This window comes from Penicillium odoratum (assembly GCF_028828045.1).
Source record: "Penicillium odoratum strain IBT 22623 chromosome Unknown utg000005l_segment0_segment0, whole genome shotgun sequence".
Classification (NCBI taxonomy): Eukaryota; Fungi; Ascomycota; class Eurotiomycetes; order Eurotiales; family Aspergillaceae; genus Penicillium; species Penicillium odoratum.
Window position 1 is genome coordinate 7,126,359 of NW_026643147.1, and position 18,856 is coordinate 7,145,214.

Genomic DNA, 18,856 nt, shown 5'->3' on the forward strand with positions numbered 1-18,856 from the left:
GTGAAGAAGCCATTTTGAACTAATGCGCCTCCGTCAATTTGATACCAGCACTATCAAGATTCTTATTACGAGTCGCCCCGACATCGAGACGCAGCTTTTCAGCGTGCAAAGACCACAGTACAAGATTTCAGTGACAAAGAGAAAGGTCGAACCCGACATGGAAGCTTACATCGACGTAACTCTGAGCCGCTATCTAGAGGAAGGAAAGTTGAAGCTCAGAGACGGGAGGCTCATAGCTACCATTTCGCAAGCTTTACGAGATGGATCAGGTGAAATGTAAGTGCGCATTACCTGTGCAGCCCCGAATTATGCCAGGACTGCCTGTTCATTTTTCAACGAATAGATTATTAACTAATATTATGAGTACAGGATCCTCTGGACTCGTCTCTTTATTGAAGAGCTCTGTGCCCAAGGGAGTGACAAGATAATTTTAAAAGCCCTAACGCGACTGCCGCGGGGCCTCGCTGAGCTGTATGATCAAAAGCTTCGTCGTGTACAGAGCAAGCAGAATGCTGAGCAAGCAGACGACATACTACGCTTCTGTGCTTTCTTAAAACGACCGTTGACACTGCCCGAATACGAGGACCTTCTTGGTATTAAACCAGAGCAAGAGTCTCATGATCCTGCCAATTGTCCTACGGATATGATGCAAGTGATCAGCGACTGTTGTGGGCTGATCTCTGTAGATGAAGAAGATAACACAGTGCATTATGTTCATCATAGTGTAGGGGAGCACCTTTCAGCAAACAGTGACCGGTGTGAAAAGGTGGATCAGCATCTTGGCGTCCTTTGCCTGACATATCTCGACTTTACTGATTTCAAACGCCAATTGGCAAAGTTACGGGAGGGATTCAACACTCCTATCCAACCTCTCCAACTAGGTGTCCTACCACTTCCTAGCGTTGGAAGACGGGTGGCATTGGAAATCTTGTCTCGTGGTCGACATCTAAGACATTTACGGTCTGCAGAGGTGGAAAGAAAAACCGAAGAAATTATCGAAAAGTCGAATGCACCACAGCTAGAGAATCAGCTTCAGATAAGCTACCCATTTCTGCCCTACGCCCAGACCTACTGATTGACCACCTAAGCGAGCTGGATACCCAGATTGATGGCAAAATCTGGCGATTGTTCTGTCAATGTGTCGAGGGGAGCGATATTCCTGTGAAAAGGCCATGGAACGTTGATTCAGATACAGGTGGTAAATCCACCGACAGAAGAAAAGAGTGGTTATTAGCAAATCGGCATCCCGCCTTGCTTTGGTACTACGCATTGTATCATCCCATCACTGGAAACGAAAATTTAGACACCAACATCCTCGAGGAATTTGCCCGCCGACTTGAGCATGGTTGTGGGTTCAAAGAGGCGGTATCATTATTTTGGACCAAATTGAACTGGAATAGCAAAACTCCGGCTTTGTGCTACGCATTGGTTGGTGCCGCGGAGACAGGATGTAAAGTTTGCGTTGAACATCTGATCCAATTAGGCGACCGTCTTGATACTCGAGTGCCATCAACAAGAGGACATAATTCGTTGAACGGAGCAGCTCTTATAGTAGCAGCCGAAAAAGGCCATCTCCAGGTTGTGAAAATATTGCTACAGGCCAAGGCTGACCTCAATGCGAGGTCTGAGGACCTCTTTGGCCTAACAGCCCTCCAGGCAGCTTTTAAGGGTCATATTGATGTCGTGAATACTTTGATACAGGCCAAAGCTGACGTCAATGCGGAGCCTGGAGAGATCCTTGGCCGGACAGCTCTCCAAGCAGCAGCTGAATGGGGTCATATTGATGTTGTAAATACATTGATACAGGCCAAAGCTGACGTCAATGCGGAGTCTGGAGAGATCCTTGGCCGGACAGCTCTCCAAGCAGCAGCTGAATGGGGTCATATTGATGTTGTAAATACATTGATACAGGCCAAAGCTGACGTCAATGCGGAGTCTGGAGAGATCCTTGGCCGGACAGCTCTCCAAGCAGCAGCTGAATGGGGTCATATTGATGTCGTGAATACATTAATACAGGCGAATGCCGATGTAAATGCGCCCCCAGGACCTCAGGGAGGCCGGACAGCCCTTCAATGTGCGCAAAATAATGGATGGCGGGAAGTAGCAGAGAGATTAAGGCAAGCTGGCGCGATCAGGCCCCAGCTTTAATTATCCGCAGCTTTGCGATCCATTTTCTCTTTTTTATCCTAGCATCTGCGACCCCATAGGGCTATATATTTCTCTCGTTCGCACACGAAAATATTACTAAATTAACTCTAGATGCTCACTTACGCTATCTTCGTACACTTGATCCTTTGATTATCACGCGAAGCGATGGATCAACCGGCTGAGAGCTTAACCCAGAAATAGATAGCCAATTTGTGATCACATAAGGAGGTTGTGTACAATGAGCTCAAGGATTTATAGTCGCCCTTATATAATGTAGTAGTGGGGATGCCAAGCCCCTATTACAGATTACCCTTCTCTTACAGGTCACGTTTTGCAGGCCACGTTATAGTCGGCATCCGTATAATCAGCTATCGTCGTTGCAGAGGAGATCCGTGGATTGCTTCACGCTACCCTTGTATCAAGAATATGTGATAAATTATGGTTATATGAATAAAATGTTCGCCTCAGAAGTGCGAGTGCAGTTCAAGGTCCCGTTAAACGCGCTAAGAACGTCTGGGAGTACATATAGAAAAAGCAATATAGCCTCGGGCACGTATGCATGCGGGGAAATGGTTGACGTAGCAAACGAATATGATAGTCAGGCTCTCACATTGCAGGCTTTGTTCCCTTTCATGTTCCGAAATATTTCCATCATATTCATCGACTCCCAATCATTAACACTCAACATATTTTGATTATCATATTGACTGAATAGTAAAAATCAAATCAAAATGACCGCTAAGTTCATATGTGCGAATTGGAGCCCCGGTAGCCCAACCTGTGAGGAAGAGGGTAAATACACCTGCAAAAACTGTTTTCTTGTCATCGTCAGTTTATCAAAGCACATGATGATACATTACTCAACTTACACATACAGTATTGCGGCTCAACATGCCAAAAATCTCACTGGCCTCACCATAAGGTTGAATGTAAGTCGCCCCTGGGCAAGCAGACCTGGCAGCCATCTTGGATTCTCGAACAAAGAACTCCTGATTTCATTGGAGACGGGAATCATACATTTGGAGGGAAGAAGTACCTCTGGGGTAACGTTCCTGCGTTTGACGTCCTCAAACTGGAATCGAATGAAGGAGAGGAATATGATGGTGATCTTCGTTTGTTGTTCGCAGGTATGTGCTACTCCATCAGAAGGATCCTGGAAATTGACATCTTTTCAAATTAGCATCTGGAGATATTCGCAACCTTGTTAGAACAGTCGCAAACCTTCCGAGCAGCTATAACCAATCCGTGGAAGCCATCATAAACGATAGAGACTTTGACATTGTCGCACAAAATCTCATTCTGCTTCTAATTGCGCTGGTTGTCGAGAACGTGCACGAGGCTGTTGATTGCATCATTCACCTGTGGTACTCGACTCTCGTGCGCACTTCCGACATCGAAATTCTTCACACTCGGATTCTGCCTCTAATTGAAGATATCTCCGAAAAGGTCAAAGACAAGCCGCCGGGAAAGCTCCTCGCGAAGACATGGAAATTTGGGACTCGCTCATTAAGGATTGTGCTGGAGCAATCCTTCTGGATTCGTCTTCTGTCTTTTTTCAAGAAGCCCGCTGCCTTGACAATCGACCAAGCAAACGAAACTCGCAAGGCCAATACTCTAGCCCATTCAAGGCGGGACTATCAAGACCGATATATGTTATGTCTTTCGCCCACCCAACGGATCGCTTTCTACAAGTTTCGCCAGGATGGCCTCTTACTTCCATTTGGATATCCGCGCCATGCTTTCAGGGAGCCAAACCCGTGAGTTGCGACATAAGTAGATGCTGAAAGTATGCTGACAAGGACAGGACTTTCTTTCAAGATGCGGTTAGCTGGCCGATGAAAGACAACGCAGATCCTCTTCACGGGTGGCCATTAGAAGAGGTTTCGAATACAACAAGTGGAGCTGCGACCGCCGATATTTACGGCAAGTTATTTTTCTATCTTCGCGGCCAGCTCCATTCTTTCTTGAGTCGAGTTTCTAGTTCGAAGATAGCCTTTGAACTTCACCTTCTTGACGTTACTGCCCTTCCTGAGCATCTCGAGGTCGACTCTTTTAGCCGAATCGATGTGAGTGACTAGCCTGTTGCCCCTAGCACATACATAATCCCAAAAATATACCCACTACATCACGAGAAACAAGACAAATAATATTTATAGGTATCCAACATCTCCGATAGAGCCTGGCTAGGACTCCCCGAAACACTTTCCGCAATGGTACCGCTACTCCAGAGTCCGCTAGAAAACCCACACGCTACTCTGATAACCTTGTTTATGAACGCGGTTGAAGAGAGCTTGACCGACGCCGATAGAATGGAGGGTCTGACTTCTAAGAGCCAGATAACGAAGCGCCTGATGAAATATTTCCCTCCCAACAAAATGAAAATGACAAGCATTTCCAGATACGATCCCATTATGATCAAAGTGGCGGTTGGCCGTGAGCTCATCACGACCTGGGATGACGTTTTTGACAGGTAATGATGTTCAAGAAATGGCCTCATTATAACAAGATCTAATAATAATGCTGGTTTAGGTTTATGAAGTACTACAAGTTCAAAGAAGCCTCTGAATTTTTCGAAGTGACGATGAAGAACGAACATACCATCATTGAAAAATGGCCTTACAAATTGAAGCTTCGTCCTGGACAACCTGGAGCTCAGGATGAGTTCGACCGGGCATTGACGATGGGTGTGTCAGGGAAAGAGCGCTATGTAGAGTGGAAGAGAGTCCCCGAAGATCCACTTTGAAAGAAGTACCAGTTTGAGGACTTCATATCGAGATATATAAACATTGAACACACTTCGTCTGGGGTCTTCCCTATTGCCAGAAGACTCTATAGTTTCATTGGTTTTGAGATTCATGTACCTCCTTCCATAGATCAAAACATAGCTTGGAAACAGAGAAACCTCGGGAATTGAAACATATAGTAAAGCCTACGATAGCAAGGTCTGAAGATTTGATTAAAAAAAACAACGTTTTCACAGCGTATGCTCAATAGAAGACGCTTCTTCATAGCTCTGATACTGCGACTTTCCATCGACCAAGTTCACCACCTGCTGACCCGCGGTGTAGGTTTCCACCCATCCAAGCTGGGCGACGACACCCTCCTTGCTGATATAAGGCGCTTCGATTGCCTGCAGAACGATGAAATCTGGGTCGGTAGACACATTCACCAAGTCCGCGATGTCTCGGAAGTAAAACTCCACGGTCGCGTCGTGGGTGTCGACTGTCCAATGGTTTTGCAGACGCTCGCACGTGGTGCTCAATACATTTCGCACTGGCGTTGGGGTGAAGTACTTTTTCCATGTCAAGATTGACTGTCATTGGGGGAAAAACCGGGGGATCATGTTGTAATAGAATGGTGACTTACCTAGCTATAGCCCTGTTACTTGTAGCGTTGATGAATCGCCACTGCTTTAGGGATATACTCCTCCGTGATGAAGCGATGGCATCCTTCCTCGGAGGCATCCGAGTTCCGATGATGGGCGAGCGTCAGCTTCAAAAGGCGTTGTGGGGTCATGTTGGGTTAGACAAGGATGTTCTGGGGGCTTCAAATGGTTTCGTGACTTTGAAATGATAGGCTCGAGAGGCAAGTCAATCATGCCCCCTTTATATTATATTCCTCTAAGGTTTACATCTTATCCAGCTGGTCATACAAGAGGGAGGGCCTTGTAGGCAGAAGGACCTCGCCGTTTCCTGCAGCGCCCGCCGAGTTATGTTCTCGGTGTTAGTTCGCCATTCGGTGAAGTCAAAGATGATTACAGATAGCGCCGATAAAATGCGAAATCTGTTTTGTCTAACATGATTCATTGTTCATAATTAGAAAAGTGGCGAGCGCCCCTCCATTGCTCGCCTAAAAACCGACACGCGCAAACCAAGCATGGCAGTATCAACATCGTGACTGTCTTGGGGATGACGTTGTCTTCTTTATAGAAATGGTCGATTGTATTCGCCATCACCAGCATTATTCACCCGATTTTCGACCTCTTTGGCAACAGTTTTGCAATTGGGCTGCAGCCTGCATCAAGCGGCTTTCGTGTTCACGGACCGTCTTCATCACCATTTTGATTGCGTTGTTTTCGCTAGATGGACTAGACGGTCGGCTGGTGTCGATTTCGGCGTTCTCGCTAGATACAAAAGGCGCCGTATGTTTGTTCACCAAGTCCCCCAGACCGTCTAGTAGTCGCAAGGCTGACTGAATCACTAACCCAATGTGACTCGCTGGATCATCCACGGAAAACGCCCCAATTTGCAGCGAGGGAAGTGGAATGGGCATGCCCTTGGCCAACTCAGCACCGAAGTTTTCAGCGGTCTGCGAGAAGGTATGATAATAAGCTTCGATCAGCCGCATGTATGTAGATAAGGCATGCAACAGTGACAATTGATCTAGCCTTGCTCCTGGCTGTAGTGATTCGTATCTGAAGTTCCAAGTTCCAGGCGTGCTTTGAGGCATGGCGATAAGCTGCTGGAACCGCGAGGAACAAGTAGAGGATGCGGAAAGCGGCAATTGCCAATGTGGATTCTGCACAGCGGGCAACTGAACTGAGCGATTTCCATTTACTCGCAAAAGCTTAATCAATCGTTGCGTGAGAAGGAAAATCATGTCGATCGCACACTCTGATGACGAAGGGGAATTGGAGCTATCTGTTTCAGGGGTCATCGGGACTGGGTTACATAGGAGGGCTTCCTTCGACGTGAGCCGAATCAAGTCAATGTCGGGCTCCAAAAGATCTTCCATAAATTTCTGTAGAAACTAAGTCTGCGAATCAATCTTGCGATGGGAAGTGGGTCCCCACGATAGCTCCGATTTCTGAGACGACAGTAGCGGGATATCCGGGCCGATTTTGGTTCCAGACGTGGGCACACTTGGCCGGGAAAAGATTCGAGTAGAGAGAGTTCATGGTCAGTAATTTGGGCGCAAGGAGCCGTATTGCGGGCAGAAAAATGTGAGAACATGCCAGATTCCAGAGGTGCGCCGGGAAAATTTAGAGACGGTGTGAAGTATTCCGGAACGGGGATGTCCTGGTCGACGCCCATGCATAGGTTCGACAGCGTCGGCTCATGGGTCTCCGTACCAGCAATTGGCGTTCTGTCGACGGTGATTGCTTGATAATTACCTTCTGAATATTCCCTTTGCAGCAGACCCCAGTATTAGTGGTTAGACTACGTGTGTTCTAGGGGGCCAGGGGTACTCAACCTGTTCAGCAAGTCAATATCTCCTCATTCGTTGAAAAGGGCATCTGGGACACTATTCCCATAGCCAACGGCCTGTCGCTGGTCCATTTGGATATGTTGGAACCGTTACGGCGATCCTCACGAGTGGGCTGACGCCCGCGGTTCGAAGGACTAAACAAACAATTTGTGTCCGCTCTCTGACAGCGGCTGCATTTACCTGCCTCGGTGCGGTGACAACGTAGTTTGAGGTCATGACAGTGATCGCAAGCCTGTCGCGATGGTTGTTCGTACATTCCTCGAGCCGAGCTCAAAGAATATTGGAGAGGGGGGTGGATTTGGGTTCAAGGCGGTTAACTCGGGTCGGACCGAAGCTTGGAAAAAGCGAAGGAGTTGGGTACACAAGTACACGAGCAAGTAGAAAATCGACTAAGCAGAAAATCGACACGCGAACCCGAGGGAAGCTGCAGATTTATCTTCAAAGGCGCCTCCGTCGGCCCTTAGCCGTGGTATTTTTGGGTCCTCTGCCCCCGGGGCCCTTTGGTGTCATCCCCAACCAATGATGATCAACCATGGCCGCTATTGCTTTGCATGCCAAGACGGCCCACCCGAGCGCTCAGTAGGGCTCCCTTAGTCGAGCCCCAACTACAATTGGTATGATTTGGTTATACAGCCTCATAAACTTAAAACTCATAAGAAGAGTAGCTTATTTTGAAGTTAGTTGCACTTGAAAGCCTAGCACATTCTATTTTTGGTGTAGTAATTCAAGTAGAGAAATGCTAAGAAAAATGCGTTGTCTCATAGTGTGCGCGTGCGCAGCCGTTCCTGCCTGAGATTCTCCCTGAAAGTCTATGAATGAGAGAGCAGTGTAGAGCAAAAGGCTTTAAGTACTAGTCTTTTGCCGGTTTGTGCAGCGTTTCAGCTTCTGAATGCTCCCAGAGGCCACGCCCTAACACGATGTGAATAAGAGACCCGAGTACTTGCCTCGATCGCTATATATTATCTCTTAGCCATTTTTCTTGCCACCTAGAAATTAAGTCAATATTCTAGGAAAATGCGCATTACGTAGAGAAATAAATTAGTTGTACACACGTAAATTTAGATATATTGTTTCTTAAGCTAGTGCAACATATGGTTCTTAGGTGGTAATTTGTTGCCTATCACCAGAGAGGAATGAGATGAATAGTATTAATACCTGAAAATGTGAAGGATAAGCACAAGTACTTGATACACCCAGCCAAGGTAATTCTCACTAGTCAAAGTAGGAAGCGAAGAAGGAATGGAGAGTGAAGACAACTGAGAGATAATTGCTCACTTGAGAAGGCAAAGCAGAGATAAGAAGTGGTTATGAGCTATCAGCGGATGAACTGCTACAAATTCCTTGGAACCCTTTATACTAAGAAGCATCAAGAAGGAACCACATCTCAATATCTATCGGACCCACAATCTGTAACTAATCAGATCTCCTGGCTTACCTAATATTTGGCGACCTAGGGCCAATCACAGGCCAGACCGCCCAATGGGGAAGTTGGTTTATACAATGACCGAATCTCATCGGCGATGTTGACAAAGAGATCTCCTAGTAAAGAAGGTCCAACAGGCCTCACTTTACATAGGTATCATCAATGCTTCTCAAAATTAGCCACCGTCATATGAGGCCACGCCGTGATAATATAAGGCAGGCGGCAGGAAGACAAGTAGGGAAGAATATAAATACGGCCTGCTCCCTTGGTCCTCTGTCGAAACAAATCTCTATCTTGCAGGATTGGATGAAATTCCTTGAAGCGAGGTATAGGATGCTAGTCTGTAGCGGTCCTATAATAAGTTCCTTACCTTTGGACTGGTCTTTCTAATTCTCTCTGTTACTGACACGAATTGTGCATACCATAGTCATCCAAGTTAGGCAGCTCCCTTACACAGTTGATGGTATGTTTCGTTTTTAAAATTACCCGCGAGCCTACAGGAGTAGCTCCGTTCTTCGGATCTCCTGACTTTCTTTTGACGCTGCCTAATTTATATACCAGCCCTATGCTATGGGAGTGACTGTAGTCTACTAGACTATAAAAGTATTGGCACTTCCCTCGATAGAATCTAGGATGTAGAGATTTACCAAAAAGCAGTAGCATCTCATGATTATCTCTAAAAGATCTATTGGCCATCAATGATAAGTCATATCAAGAAATCATGTGTTTATAAGCTACCCTGTCCTATTTACAGGGACAAATAGATCAGATATTGACATTCGCCTCTACAGCTGCAACCTTCCAATGGTCAAAGTATGTCCTGAGAAGATCTGGCATAGACTTGACGTTCAGAATCTCGGGCGATTTTGCCAGCGCCTTGCGCAGATTGGTGGTTTCATACGTGGACATTCCGCTGCTGGTATCCCAAAAGATCAGGCTATCCGCCAGTCTTTCTTGGAGCATTGGACTAGCCGCTTTCATGCTCTTCTTGCCACCTTCCCGTAACAACTGCAGCCACTCGGCTGAAGAGACCTCTCGTAAGGGAGTGGGACAGCAGTCGCTTATAATTCTGAACGTATCACGCAAGGTGATGGTTTGATCGTGAGGTGATACCACGTTGAAGGCATGGCCGTGGCTCTCGGAAGACTGCGAGATATGCAGCATCGCTGCGCAGAAAAAGTCGACTGGAACAATGTGGGTGCGTTGCGCAGGGGGGGTCGGGAACGCTCCGAGTCGGATACAGTTGATCATCAGACGACTGGATAGGTCCTCAGGCTTATCAATTCCCGTGTCACTGTGGCCCATCACAAACCCTGGACGATAAATGGATATGGGGAAACCGTTCCCAATGGCATTCCACACTATGTTCTCTGCAACCAGCTTACTTCTGGTGTATCCAGAGTGCATTTCAAAGGATCGACGATCCAGCGCCGCCCTTTTATCCTCTGGGATTGCACCACCACCAGAGACGAAAGGCGGAATACCGCAAGCCGAGAAACTTGAGCAGTAATGTAAAGCCTTAAGACGACCAGCATTGACAAATTTCAACACATTGAGGATTCCAGTAATGTTGCCCTCTCGATGAGCAGAGTATGGAAGGGTATAATTGACGTGGGCTGCAAGATGGAAGACAGCACTTGATACCTGTGCGTGATATTCAAAGTCTTCTTTCGACATTCCCAAGTTCGGATAGGCGATGTTTCCAGGGACCACAGTCAATTTGCTCAGAGAACTCGTGGGTAGGGAGTATCGAGCAAATGTATTTTTAATCCGCCGTTTGCCTGACTCCGGATCCGTTGTCCTAACCAGGCAAGTGACGTTCTTGACTTGTGGGAGAGCAAGAAGATCCAATAAGAAGAAGGCACCCACAAATCCTGTCGCACCAGTCAGGAAGATGGCTCCTTCGGATTCAGAGCACCAGTCCGGGACATGCCCGGGGATAGGCTGGAAGTCACTTCCTAGCTTCATATCCTCCAAGCAAATTGGTAGTTCATCTGGTTCAGCCGTTGAAGGTATTTTAGATGGGCTTGGAAGTTCTTCTCCATCCAAGTGCTTCTTACGTAGCATCTTGACTGCAACGTCAGCAAGGCCTCCGACAGTGCCAGCATTCGATATCTCTACAAGAGAAATGTCGATACCTGCGTTACGGCGAAACCAGCTGCGAATTTCAATGCCCATCAATGAATCGATTGCAATATTAGCCAGTTCCTCTTTGCTCAGGTCTTCTGCATAGGCAAGATGGGAAGCAACAACCTTGCCCAGCTCGATAGTAATCTTGTCGTGAGTGGTCTCTTCATCCAGTAGTTTGGGATTGTCGCGAATTTCATCCAAAAGAGACTTCAATGCGTGAGATCGAGGTGCGGTCGTTGCTTTCCCGCTGACAGCAACATTCTGCCAACGACTAAAACGACCTTCTCGGACCAGGGCAGGCGTACTCGATGTCCTTGTCCCCAGTCCCACGATGAGTTGTGATGACCGATGAGAAAATTGAGAAAATATGGAGATCTCCAAAGCTTGAAGCAGATGCTTTTCTTCCAGTATTTGAATACCAAGAGAAGTAAAGACTTTCAATGATTGTGGGTTGTTTTCAGCCGCGTAACCGATATCTCCCATAACACCAAGATCAATAACACTTGCTGGTAGCTTCTGGGAATGACGATACTTCACAAATGAATCGAGGAAAGTGTTGGCTGCAGCGTAATTGGCCTGGCTGCCTAATCCCATGAGGCCCGTGACAGAACTGAAAAGGACAAAGAAGTCGAGTGGCTTGTTTTGGAAATTGTAATGGAGATTCCATGTTCCTCGCACCTTGGGCACCAGGGAAGCTGTCCATTCTTCGTAGGTCATATTGGAGAACATCTGATCCTTGAGCACCATTGCCATCTGGAGAATTCCTGCAATGGGATATTTTGCTGCAGAAATAGCCCGGTGAATGTCTCCTTCCACGGAGACATCACCTGTGACCACCGTCACGCTGATAATACCGTTATTCTCTAGATCTTGGATGAAGTTCTGGGTCTCAGTAGATTCAGCACCTGACCGAGATAGAAAGATGAAATTGCGGGCGCCTTTTTCCACCATCCAAGTACTTATCCCTCGGCCAAGTCCCCCGAGTCCTCCAACCAAAAGGTACGAGGCGTCTGATCTGAAGATGGGGACGCTGCGATGTATCCCGGTTATTGGTAAATTTTCCGGATCTTCCGGCATTCGAACGACAATTTTGCCCATATGCTGGCCTGTTTGCATGTGACGGAACGCTTTGATAATATCAGAAGCTTCGAAAACTGTCACCGGCTCGATGCGTGTCAATTTTCCTTGCTTGACGAATTCTCTGAATTGGTCAACCAGACCCCGAAGTACCGTCGGATACTCAAGAGATAGCGTTCTGAGATCCACGCCGTGGAAGGATCGGTGGTCAAGGAAGGGCTTCATGTCAAGTTTACCGTGGCCCAAGAAGTCTCGCTTCCCAATTTCAACCATTTTCCCAAATCTGGCGACGCATCTCCACGAGGCATGCAGCAATTCGCCGGCTAGAGAGTTTAGCACCAGATCAACCCCGCGTCCATTCGTCTCCCTAAGCACACCCTGCATAAATGATGTGCTTCTGGAATCAAATATTCGTTGAGCTGGAATTTTTATCACATTGACGAGATGACGAAATTTGTCTTTCGTCCCGACTGTGACAAATATTTCTGCCCCGATCATGCGGCAGATCTGGATCGCAGCCAATCCAACGCCTCCACACGCGGAATGAATCAGCACAGACTGGCCTTTCTGGAGATTTCCAACGGTTATAAGACAATATATTGCCGTTGCAAAAACAACTGTGAAGGATGCCGCATCTTCGAGAGTTGTCCCTTCAGGAATAGGCTCACAGAGAAATGCTGGGGCAACAACTCGAGTGGCGAATAGACCATCATAGATGCAACTAATTTTGTCGCCGACTCGGAGATGCTCCACAGAAGACCCTACCCGTCGAACAATACCACTTCCTTCGAATCCGAGTTGCTCTGTAGCTCCGAAAAATCCCATGGTAATCATCATGTCCTGTGCAGGTTAGAATTCTCAGAATGCCCAGTAAAAAGTCAAGGGTTACTCCGGGACTTACCCGGAAATTCATGCCAACATATCTCATGTCCACCTCGACTTCATCATCTTTTAAATCAGACTGAGAGACTGGCGACATGGAAATGGCCCACGTTAAGGAATCAAAGATTCCATTGAACTTGATATCCAGTGATCTTGCTGCTGACAGGTGTGGCACATCAGTCAGCTGTTGATCTAGCGAAGACCATTGGATCCTAGGCAGAAGAATCCTTCCATCCTGAATGGCATATTCATAATCTGGATCAAGCCACGGCCGCTGAGATTGAACCTTCAAAGCGCATAGAACCTTGAGTACCGAGGCTATGGAATTGTCATCAAATTGGTCAACTTCCACTGTCGCAAATTTGCTGCTTAGTTCGTTTCGAAGTGTGCGAGCCATTCCTAAGACCAATGCAAAACCAGGAGCTTCACATGTAATTTGGAGGCTCTTGGTGATCCAAAGGAGATGACCCTCGGCCAACGTGGAAAGGTAGTTTCGGAACAAGTCAAACTCATCAGCCGACAAGTACTGAAAGAATGGCCCTTCCAGATCAAGCAGGGAAATAAGATCAGATCCAGTTGGGGGTTTATCTTGAAGTGTGTACCATGTCACCGTATAGCCAGCAAGAGTAAGTGCTTTCTCTAATTCACGTCCCCATTCCGTGATATGTGACAGATAAAGCAGCCCAATCCGCCCCCCTGTTGCATTGTCATCGGTAGCTTTCGTTCTGGAAAGGATTACCGCTGTCAGACTCAGTGGTCGGTCATTGGCATATCGCACGGCGTCCACACCGGTAAAGTTCGCTTTGGTCAACTCATCATGCCATCTCTCAACAGACAATGCGGGGCTATCCGAGCGGCCGTCATTCTCTCCCAGCCACCATCCCGGTAAAATGCCACATATGAAATTGATCATGGGAGTATCTCCACTGAGCTCCTGCATGAGTAGTCGACCACCGGGGGCTAAGAGTTTGCGGATGTTATTGAGCGTGCTGGATATGTGTGGTGTCGCGTGTAGCACATTGCCAGCCAGGATCAGATCATAACTCTCCGCAACATAGCCCTGTTCTTCTGGATCGCGAGAGATATCAAGGATTGCGTATTCCACAGCATCGTACTTCTGGAATCGCTCCTGTGCATCTGCGATAAAGCCGGGTGATATGTCCGTGAAGGTGTAGCGTAAATAAATTCGACCACTTTCTGGATTGAGAGTCTTCAGGGCAGTGGATGTCAACCCGCCTGTTCCAGCGCCAATTTCGAGAATACGAATAGCTGGATTAGATTGACCTAGTAGTGCGATGAAGTCTTCGCAAGGTGAAATCCCACACATAGCGTCAAAGAATTTTATCATCCCATCGTTCTGCATGAGAAACTCGAGAGGATTAATGCGACCCTCCAACACGTCGTGCAATCCAAAGCAGACTCTATGCAAGAGCTCGAGGGTAGGTATGAGCCAGGGATGAGACCCACGTGCTTCCTTGTTCAATGCATCACCATAAGGACTGAGGACGCTAAGTACTGAAACATCCTCTTCCCTCATCTCGGGAACAATTTCGGGTGACTTTTCTTGAATCTTCCGATAAAGATCTTTAAGCCAAACATGGTATTTCTCAAGGTGATCCGAAACAGGGATAGAATTTTTTGTTAGGCGATATGCTTCAGCCACACATGTGCTTGTTAGCCTGGCCATTGTCTTCCCATCAAATGCTGGTTCATGGGGTGGCAGTTGTTCTTTGAAAGGAAGATATTCGATATGCGGCGTCCAATGTAAGTTCGATGCTAGCGGCGTATTCGTGTCATCTGACTCCGGATCATTGATACTAAAGAAAAACCCCCTTTCCATATGGAGTGAGACAGAATTGTTTGAAAAGAGCGTCGAATTTGCCTCCAAAGTACCACCTGTTGTCTCACATGAAACATACAGGTCCATTGACCCACGGCCTTCAGTAACATACAGAGATTCAATGGCAGTTGGTATGCACATTCTTGTCATGCGCCGCGAGATCCCTTGTGTTGCTGCTACACTTAACAACTGGAAGCATTCATCAATGCAGGTTGGATGAAGAGCATAGTAGCTGTCGAGTGGCGGCTCATTGCTATGCAATGCTGCGGAAGCCTGTTGCGTGGTTGAACTTGCTGTGATCTGTTCAAGTCCCCTGAAATGGGCTCCATAGTTCAGACCGCGTTTGCTCAGTGCATGATACCATTTTTCCGAATCAACTTGTCGAGAATAGCTTTGTCTGGAGGGGACATCGTACTCCTGCTCAGCTCCCCCACGAACTTGACCCACGATGTGTTTCTTCCACTTTCCGTTCTGAAACGTAGAAATAGTGAAGTCAAACCACAGGGAGTCAACATGGTCTGTGAGCTTTTCAGGCCGCAAATTCGTCATTATCTCAACTGAGTCCTCAAGAATCAAGGCACTGCGAATGAACACATTTCTCAGAGAGTAGTCTGGTGATCCAGTAAATCGCCGCACAGCTTCACCTGCCATAGCAACGTAACCAGCAGCAGGAAAGACAATGTCAGTGCCCAGCTTGTGATCCAACAACCAAAGGACATTTTCTAACTTTAGAATGTTTCGCCAACATGGTTCCAAATGGTTTGACTCAAGTATCTGGGAGCCAAGCAACTCGTGGTGAGGAAATTGACGATGTCTCCAGTCATGAACAATTCGGGGCTCATCCCAATATTTCTCGTTATGCTGCCAACAGTATGGGGGGAGCTTTGTCACAACTTTTCCTCGGGGAATAATGTGCCGGAGATCAATTGAGGCGCCATGTGTGTGAAGATTACCAGCTGCAGCCAAAAGACTTCTCCAGGGCTCCTTGTCTCTGATGATCGTCGGAATGTATCGGTGCTCTCCTGTACTCGCCATTTTCATTGACTGCCGTATAGGGCCGGAAAGGGCTGAATGGGGTCCGACCTCTAGGAAGAGCTTTGACTGGGTGTCGTCTTTGAGAATTCTTTCGATTGCGGTATGAAAGAGAACAGGGGACTGTAGGTTTCTGCGCCAATAGCTAGGGCTCAGGATAGAGGGATCTGTCACGATTGTCCCGGTAACAGTGGAGTACATTGGAATCATAGAGGGTTGGTGATAGAAGTGAGGAGCGACCATCTTCTCATAGACTTCACCGGCTTCAGCCATATGGTGCGAGTGATACGCTACATTGACGGCAAGCTTTCGGCAAAATGTGTCCTGGCTGTCACCATGAATATTATCCAAAACCTCTGTGAGGATTTCACTATCCCCTGAAAGAGTGACACTTTCTGGGCTATTATAACAGCCGACGACGACGCCCGGTTTCAGGAAAGGTTCAACCTGATTGGGGCCAAGGCCAACGGCTGCCATGCCACCAGGACGGCTGGATTGATTCTTCATGGCCTGGCCACGGAAATAGGCGATGAGAATCGCCATCTCAGCGGACAATGCACCTGATGCATAGCCAGCTGCAATCTCTCCACTGGAATGCCCTACTACCGCATCAGGTATAGTGCCCCAAGCCCGAAGGAGGTTAACGAGACCGATCTGAACGGCAGTGCAGAGGGGCTGAGCAAATTCTGCTTCCGCTACTCTACTCTGATCGTCGCACTTCAGAAGCTCATCTGAGACAAACCTATTAGTTTCTGTCTTTAGGGGGGGGGGATTTGTAAGCTTACCTTCAAGCGACCACAAAGGCTTGCTTTTTAGCCCTTGTAGGACACGATCCATCATCTGAATATCTTCTCGGAAGCCTTGAGCCTTATCGATCAATTGTCTCCCCATTCCAGACCATTGGGCACCTTGACCCGTAAATACGAAGACGGTTGCTGCTTTCACGGAGGCCGACCTTTCAAAAGACGAGATTTTATCATCGCTTTGAGTGATCGCAAAGGCACGGTGAGTCAAATGCTCTCGTCTCAAACCCAAGGTATACGCGATATCGCTCAAGGATGATTTTGTCGACTCCAGATAAACCTGTAGACGATCAATCTGCCCGTTCAACGAGTCCTTTGATTTTGCAGAGACCACCAGAAGCTGTGGGCCATCTGCATTCGCAGACGTGCCAATCTGCAAGGAAGAAGCAGAATCAAGAATAACCTGGCAATATTAGCAGTCGTCCTGAAAATATTCAGAGAGAAAAAGCCTTACGTGAGCATTTGACCCGCCAATTCCAAATGAATTGATGCTTATTCTTTCGCTTCGGTCCGCGGGCCAAGGAGTCGGCTCCACGGCAACCTTCAGCTTCGCCTGCTCAAACGGGACTTGCTGTCGATTAGTACTCTCTTGCGAATATTGAATAGCTGGGAGATCGCATACTGTTGGGATTCGGATCTTGGAAGTGAGCATTAGGCGGAATTGTACGATTTTCCAGCGCGAGCACACTGTGAATCACACTTGTGATTCCAGATGCACCCTCAGAGTGACCAACATTGGGTTTGACCTATATTCAATCAGTGTATGCTTTCTAGAGGATGGGAAATGGACATACTGCCCCAATGTGAATCCCTTTTTCCCCAAAAATTTTGCCCACCACGGACGTCTCTGCCAAATCTCCAACAGTCGTCCCTGTGCCATGGCACTCAAACAAGCCAGTTGAGGAGACATCCAGTCCAGCTTTCTTATAAGCCTTCTTGATCAACCTCTCCTGCGCTGCAGACCCTGGAGTAGTGATGCTAGAAGTTTTGCCATCACAGTTGGTTGCGCTCGATCGAATGACAGCTCGTACCGGGTCACCGTCTCGAAGAGCCTTATCAAGAGGCTTGATGAAAATCGCATTCACAGCCTCTCCTCTACCATATCCGTCTGCTGCTGCGTCAAATGTTCTGCATACACCACTCTTTGAAATGACCATGTTATCTGACATTGACGTGGTCATTGTTGGTGTAAAGATGAGATTGGTGCCAGCTACCAAGGCAGAAGAGCATTCTCCAGAGTAGAGAGCCTGGCAGGCCTCATGCAGACCTACAAGGGATGATGAACATCCAGTCTGAATAGTCATGCTTGGGCCGCCAAGATCATATTCATATGACACCCGGTTTGATAGCGCATAGGGGCCCGCTCCAACGACACGATACCGGTCATGATCCTGGGGATCTCTGATCTTCACATCCAGCCAATCCTCCCCGAAAACACCCACGTAACATCCGATGTTCTTTCCTCTCCATCCTACTTGACCCCCATTCTCCATGCACTCCCAAGTAATCTCCAGAAGCATTCTTTGCTGGGGATCAAGCTTGGCAGCCTCGATCTTGCTAATTCCGAAGAACTCTGGGTCAAAGTGCCCAATATCATGTTCTAGGAAGTATCCGTGCTGTGTTCGTATCGCACCCGGTCTTGACTCATGATAAAAAGCGTCAATATTATATCGGGTATCGGGAACTTTACACAGTCCGTCACGTTTGTTGATCAAAAAGTCCCAGAATTCTTCCTCGCAGCTCACGCCCCCGGGCAATCTCATGGCCATTCCAACAATCGCGATCGGGAAAGGGACAGGCTTGTCTTCGATTTCCATGTCATCTCGACAGTTTTGGATTTCTTCGACGCCAATCCTGGCCGCAGGGTCAACTTCCAGTGGCAGTTGATGATTGGCGGTATGATCGATTAATTCGCCCATTTTTGTTTGATAGAAAACGGAAAGTTGGGCGTGAATTAAGAGTTTATGGAGAGGTTGGAAAAGCTCAAGTGCAGTCACAAAAACAGTCGTCTTAATATGCTACATATTGATGAATTAGAGTTTCCGCCGTCGATCGGTTCCGAAACGGGGCGAGTCCAGGGGGTTAACTGGCTGCATCGATCAACGCACTATTTGTGATCGATCAAGCAGGCGACAAATCAAACCCCATTGCGGCTCAGAGGGGGAACGGATACATCGTTGATTTTTGTAATAGGTTCTGCAGGCAGTATATCAATGAACTGGAGTTCCCATCGCTGATCGGTTCCGAAGCGGGGCGAGTACAGGGATTGACTGGCTGCATCGATCAACGCACTATATGTGATCGATCAAGCAG

The 18,856-nt window shown here is 47.5% G+C and overlaps 5 protein-coding genes across 5 annotated transcripts; 2 read left to right on the plus strand and 3 right to left on the minus strand.

Moving 5' to 3' along the window:
- Nucleotides 1-22: 22 nt before the first annotated feature.
- On the plus strand, nt 23-2,148 carry N7520_008258 (ankyrin repeat domain-containing protein; the record flags this gene model as incomplete). Its single annotated transcript, XM_057142192.1, has 3 exons — nt 23-276; nt 370-960; nt 1,089-2,148. The coding sequence occupies 3 exons, from the start codon at nt 23-25 to the stop codon at nt 2,146-2,148; spliced, it is 1,905 nt and encodes a 634-aa protein (XP_056996198.1).
- A 731-nt stretch (nt 2,149-2,879) lies between these two features.
- On the plus strand, nt 2,880-4,891 carry N7520_008259 (uncharacterized protein; the record flags this gene model as incomplete). The annotated part of the gene is made up of 6 exons (XM_057142193.1): nt 2,880-2,975; nt 3,026-3,275; nt 3,329-3,905; nt 3,953-4,214; nt 4,305-4,618; nt 4,678-4,891. 6 exons carry the CDS (start codon nt 2,880-2,882, stop codon nt 4,889-4,891), a joined length of 1,713 nt encoding a protein of 570 aa, XP_056996199.1.
- Nucleotides 4,892-5,122: 231 nt separating this feature from the next.
- On the minus strand, nt 5,123-5,664 carry N7520_008260 (uncharacterized protein; the record flags this gene model as incomplete). Its single annotated transcript, XM_057142194.1, has 2 exons — nt 5,123-5,461; nt 5,557-5,664. The coding sequence occupies 2 exons, from the start codon at nt 5,662-5,664 to the stop codon at nt 5,123-5,125; spliced, it is 447 nt and encodes a 148-aa protein (XP_056996200.1).
- Nucleotides 5,665-6,108: 444 nt separating this feature from the next.
- Nucleotides 6,109-6,882, minus strand: N7520_008261 (uncharacterized protein; the record flags this gene model as incomplete). Its single annotated transcript, XM_057142195.1, has 1 exon — nt 6,109-6,882. One exon carries the CDS (start codon nt 6,880-6,882, stop codon nt 6,109-6,111), a length of 774 nt encoding a protein of 257 aa, XP_056996201.1.
- A 2,662-nt stretch (nt 6,883-9,544) lies between these two features.
- Nucleotides 9,545-18,462, minus strand: N7520_008262 (type I iterative PKS; the record flags this gene model as incomplete). Its single annotated transcript, XM_057142196.1, has 6 exons — nt 9,545-12,826; nt 12,888-16,471; nt 16,526-16,946; nt 16,998-17,110; nt 17,166-17,289; nt 17,338-18,462. The coding sequence occupies 6 exons, from the start codon at nt 18,460-18,462 to the stop codon at nt 9,545-9,547; spliced, it is 8,649 nt and encodes a 2,882-aa protein (XP_056996202.1).
- Between the last annotated feature and the right edge of the window lie 394 nt (nt 18,463-18,856).